Genomic DNA, 5,889 nt, shown 5'->3' on the forward strand with positions numbered 1-5,889 from the left:
GGGGAATTACTATTATTTTTTCCCTATTTTACATAGAGGAAGACTGAAGCTCAGAGAGATGAAGTAAATTGTCCAAGGTCATGCAGCTGGTTAGTAGTAACTATACCGAGATTTGAACCCATGCATGTTGGTCTCCTTCACTTAAACTCGTAGTAGCTTTTAGCTGTAGTATATTTTTGTGATGGCAGAAGAAAAAAGACCTAGCTCACGCTTCGACCAAACTGAAACATTAGCCTTTGATTAAATGGAGGGCAGTGCTCCAATCTCCCTTTAAGTGAGAGCCCGTCATGAGCGGTATAATTAGCTGGCAGTGTCCAGCGGCAGCACCTTCAGAATTCACCGTGTTCACACCAAGAACATGTTCTTCCTGGGCCATACTGGAGCACAGATATGTTTATGAGTTGCCAAGATTTAGACTTACTAGTAGAAGCAGAGGAGGGCACGGCCCAGGAATTTCAGGTTTATATTGTTTCTTTTCTCCCTTATTCTTTTTAAAAAAATATTTTTTATTGATTTTAGAGAGGAAGGGAGAGGGAGAGAGAGAAACATCAATGATGAGAATCACTGATTGGCTGCTTCTTGCACACCCCCCACTGAGGATCGAGCCCGCAACCCAGGCATGTGCCCTTGGCCGGAATCGAACCCGGGACCCCTCAGTCCGCAGGCGGATGCTCTATCCATTGAGCCAAACCAGCTAGGACTCCCCTATTCTTGTGTTACACCATTCTTTACCTCAAGCTGACATCTCCTAGATAGGCTTCCCAGATAACCATACCTACACTCACCTTCCATGTTCCTAATCTTTTACATGTAGAAACCTAATTTTTATTGTTGTTGTTAGGTTTTGTTTTCTAATGGTTTCATGGTGTAATCCTAAATTCCAGCTTGTTGAAGGCTGGTACTACATCAGGGTACCCCCGTGCCCTGCCCCCTTCCTTAGCACCAGAGTCCAGGGCATTTGGAACAACATCCAAAATTATTAGTTTATTGTTTAATTAAATTAACTGACTTTAAACTTTACTCTTCTTCAAGGAAAGGAGAGGTAATATTTACTGGGTACCTATTGTATGTCAAGTATTGTGTGGTGCTGAGTAGTATCCAATGTATCATATAATTTATTCTTCATGGTAACCCAGGGAGTTAGACATTATTGTTATTGAACAAGAGAAGAGAGAAAGATGGAGAGGTTAAACAGCCTTCTCAAAATAACACATAGTAAGTGGCAGGCAGAACTAATGTTCAAACTGGTCATGTCAGACTCAAAACCAGTGCTCACCCACATCACAGAACTGCCTCCTAGGGCCAGTACTTGAAGGAGGCAAGTGAGATGGGTGAGGCTCTTGCCTAGGGTGCAAAATATAAGGCAGTCCCAACAAACGCAGTCATCAAAATAAACATTTTAATGCAATATTTTAAAAGTCAAAATTAATGCAAAACAATCCAGGAGGAACAAAGTATTGAATTTCGAAGTGAAGATGGGATCATTATTACTGGTTTTCCTTTTGCCTCAGGCTTCAGTAGAGCTTCCCACAGCCCCAGCACTGATCCTGCCTTTATTTAAAATCATAAGCTGAGTCATTGAATGAAAGCTTTGTTTTAGAAGATGTGTTGGTGGTGTGAAGGACAAACTGAAAAGGTAGAGACTTTGAAGGTTTGAAAAATGTTGCCTCGTCAAAGTGAGTTAAGAAAAATTCCACTGTTCCCTCTTAGCTCTGTGCTAAATAACTTGGGAAGTACAACCAGAACAAGATGGTCTGATGCTTTTAACAAATTCTCTGTCTTCCGTAGACTGAGCTACAGATGCCTTGCTACTTCTGATGCCCCCGCTGGTGCCAGCTCTGACGTTAACCCGGGTGTGTCTGGCAACTTTCCCTTCACTCCTAATGGCACCCGCAAGGGGAAATTCCCATGTTTCCCGTGTACATCCTCCTCATTATTTTAGAGATTTTGATCCTGTTTTTTCCCACCTGCATGTTTCACCTTCTAGCTTAACCTTCCAAGTCTTTCTAGATGCTCCAGATACAGAAACCTTCTCTAGGTCTCTGGTCATTTTGGTTGTCTTTCTCTAGGTCTTTTCTAACTCCATGGTCTTTCTGGGGTTATAACATGTAGTACTACATATAGCACTTGTTGATTTTCACACATTATCTTCTCTATGAAAAACTATGTACAGGTTTTCAGAATGCTAGTAGTGTGCCTTAGGGACCTCAGATTTAACCAAGCCCAACTCCCCTCAGTGTACATTTCAGAGATATTGGAACTTAACCAAAGTCACCCGGGATGCTGATGGTAGAATCTGTCCATTTCTCTCCCACTGCAAGCAATTGGCCCCTCTTAGTCTGTATCCTGTTCCTGAGACAGAGTCTTAGTATAGCTCTTCTTCTTCTTTTTTTCTTTTTATAAATATATATTTTATTGATTTTTTTACAGAGAGGAAGGGAGAGGGATAGAGAGTTAGAAACATCGATGAGAGAGAAACATCGATCAGCTGCCTCCTGCACACTCCCCACTGGGGATGTGCCCGCAACCAAGGTACATGCCCTTGACTGGAATCGAACCTGGGACCCTTGAGTCTGCAGGCCAACGCTCTATCCACTGAGCCAAACTGATTAGGGCTAGTGTAGCTCTTCTTAAACAGTAAATCAGCAGAGAAGTAGCAACCTACACAGTGTACTTGGCCTACAAAGTTTGGCCTTTCTCTCTGTCATAGTGGTATGTGTTCATCAACCGGCCAAAGGACATACAGGAAGGAATTGGCAGTTGTCTTGTATGGAGAGGTAAAACAATGGTTCTAGACAGTGCTGTTTTATTCCAAATACCCTTTTCTTTTTTTAAAATATATTTTATTGATTTTTTACAGAGAGGAAGGGAGAGGGATTGAGAGCCAGAAATATCGATGAGAGAGAAACATCAATCAGCTGCCTCCTGCACACCCCCTACCGGGGATGTTCCCACAACCAAGGTACATGCCCCTGACCAGAATCGAACCTGGGATCCTTGAGTCCGCAGGCTGATGCTTTATCCACTGAGCCAAACCGGCCAGGGCCCAAATACCTTTTTCTGATGACACCCTAACTTTGCCAATCTTTTTGAAGAAAGTATACATTGGTCCGTATATCTAGGGAGTAGTCTGCAGCTACTCTGAGCTTCCTTTCCTTGGCCCAGATGAATTTTATCTAGTGGTCAATGTTACTCAAATGTGATTTCATAAACCTGGCCTGAAACTGTGTGCAATCTGAATATTTTTTGCCAATTGTATGAATACAAGAATGTACAGAATCGGTAAAAGACCGTTGGTTTACATTTCCTAGAGGCCAGACAAAGAGGAAAAAGTTCAAGAGATGTTCGGTATCTGTAAGATTGTTGCATTTACCATGATTTTAAAGGTGAGAGATAAGAAGAACAGAAGGTTGGTAAAAGATAAAAACCTTCTATTGGTCAGTGACTTAAATGTCTAATGGGCTTAGGCCTGTAACATGAATGAAGTCGATTGATGAGATGTGTAGGAGCAATGGAGAACTCCAGAAAACATGCCTCTTCTAAAGGGGCAGCCAACGGTAGGTGTCAGCCAATTGTTGCCATGCGGGAAGGTGGGTCCAATGTTGCTAGATCTGATTTTTCAACACAATTCAGAATTCTGGATTTTTAATGAAATTACCTAATTTTTAAATGCTGGCAACAAATCCAATGTGCGAGGGAGGAAAGAAGAGAGGAAGAATGAAGGTGAACCAACCACATGCAGGCCAAATGGAACAATGATAGGGCCCAGGGTTTGCCAGTTTGTGACTCTTGACTTATAGACTTCTTTCTTGTCTTTCCCAACAATTCTAGATAAGTTTAGCAACTTACTTCAAGATAAACTCAGAACTAGATCAAAAGTAGTCAGAATTTCCATTTGCCCTGTCAGTTCTTTAAATCTTTCCACACCGTTTTTATTGGGAACCTAACATGTGCAAAGTCGCTCATTACATCTTATTTAAGATGAAATATGTTAACAATTAATTACATGAAACAGAAATACAGCTTCCATAATGATCCCAATGACTCTGAGATACATACTTACATTTTAGCTGGTTTTTAAAAATACGGTCAACTATAAAAAACTTATTTTTTAAAACCTACTGGAGCACTCAATTTCTACAATTCACTTCTGAATTTAGAAGGTTAATGGGAAGGTTTCAGAACATGAGGCATCACTGTTTAAAAGTAGCACTTCCAAAAATCATTCGTGAGAGTCCATTCTGACCAATGAATGGCTTCTATCCCTGTAGACATCATCTATATTACAAAGCAGCGTCCAAGTTAATATTAATTCAGAAAGAAAAAAAACAAAACACACAGTTGGAAACCCTGTCGGCTGATTAGGTGAAAAGACATTATACAGTTCAACTTGGCTCGAGCTATCAATTGTTCGTGATTACATTTTAATATGTGCGCTAAACAGTACACAGTGTATCAGCTTCCCACGTGAGATTCACATCATTTTAGTCACTCCCCCCCCCCCCCCCTTATTTTTTTCAGTCTCTCTGTACCCGGTCTACAGTTTTTACGCATTTAAGGTTATGCCTACTTCTGTTTCCACTATTTCTTCTGGTCTTAATCAGGGTCCAGACTCTTTAAAATTTGTTAAACTTCTCTGCTGTCTCAGAGATTCTCCATATCCCCTTATATTACACTCTCATCCCAAGCCCCCATCCCCACCTCCATTCTAGAACCTGGACTCCTCCCCACTCTCTATCCCGTATCGTCTCCTGGCCTAAGGTGCCCTTCGCTTCCTTCTGCAGCTGAGCGCCTCCTCCCCCGACCCCCACCCCCCATATCTCTCCCCAGGCCGGCCCCCTCAGCCATTCCAGAAACTAACAAAGAAGTTGCAGAGGGAGTGCCACTTCTCCGCACAGTAGGTCTCCGCGAACTTCGCGTTCTGGTCCAGCCCGTCGGGACCCGGCCCCGTCCCCAGGGGTCGCTCCTCGTCGGGGTCCGAGGCCGCCTTCCCCTTGCCCCCTTTATTAGCCTTCTTCTCCGAGGGCTTCCCTTTGGGGCGCGCGCTCAGGGGAGGCGGGGCCGTGGCGGCGGGGCCGATCGCGGGCTCCCGGGTCCGCCCCCGGTTCCCGGTCCGGGGTTTGGGGTCCCGGGGGAAGCCGGCCGTAGTGGGGCCGGCGGGTGGGGACGCGTGGGACACCAGGCGCAGCTCGGCGCCGTGGCCCTTCCCGCCGGCGCACAGGCGGGCTGTGAGCGGCGCGGGGTCCCGGCAGGGCCGCCGCTTCCTGCGCAGCCGGCCCAGCACCTGCTTCCAGTAGCGCGAGCCGCGGGCGGCGTAGGCGGCGCAGCGCCCCGGCTCCCCGCGGTAGGCGCACTGCTGGCGCGCCCCGCCCGGGCCCTGGCAGCGCAGCCACAGCTCGCTGCCCGCCGCCGGCCCTGGAGCGGGCGGCAGGAGCTGCCAGCTGCACGCGTGGCGCTCGGGGCTGAGGAAGCGGCCGGTAGAGCCGCCCACGGGACCCCGGGCTGACTCGGCGGCGCTGCCGGCCGCCCCCGGGTCCCTCCGGGCGGCCGCGAGGAGGCAGCCACCCAGCAGCAGCAGCAGCAGCAGCAGAAGCAGGAGGGATGCTCGCAGCCTCAGAGGACTCATGGCTCAGGTCGGCTCTTCCGGGGCCCCTGGGTGCTTCAGCGGTGGCCGGGCCAGGACAGCAGCATCCCTGCGACCTGGGGACAGAGGCAGAGGCTGAACCCCCGCGCAGCCCTTGGCCCCAGCACCTACACCTGCGAATCCCTCCCCCAGACTTTCCGGGCGCTTGTTTCCAGTGGGCCACAGCAGCAGCCCCACTGAAAAGTTCTGGGGAAAAAATAGTTTACTGTCTAAATAATCGTTTTTAAATAAAATTTTAAACCCCG

At 47.1% G+C, this 5,889-nt stretch overlaps 1 protein-coding gene across 1 annotated transcript; it reads right to left on the reverse strand.

Moving 5' to 3' along the window:
- Positions 1-4,840: 4,840 nt before the first annotated feature.
- FGFBP3 (fibroblast growth factor binding protein 3) lies at positions 4,841-5,626 on the reverse strand (the record flags this gene model as incomplete). Its single annotated transcript, XM_079794199.1, has 1 exon — positions 4,841-5,626. One exon carries the CDS (start codon positions 5,624-5,626, stop codon positions 4,841-4,843), a length of 786 nt encoding a protein of 261 aa, XP_079650325.1.
- Positions 5,627-5,889: the final 263 nt, after the last annotated feature.

This window comes from Cnephaeus nilssonii, assembly GCF_951640355.1.
Source record: "Cnephaeus nilssonii genome assembly, chromosome: 16".
Taxonomy (NCBI): Eukaryota; Metazoa; Chordata; class Mammalia; order Chiroptera; family Vespertilionidae; genus Cnephaeus; species Cnephaeus nilssonii.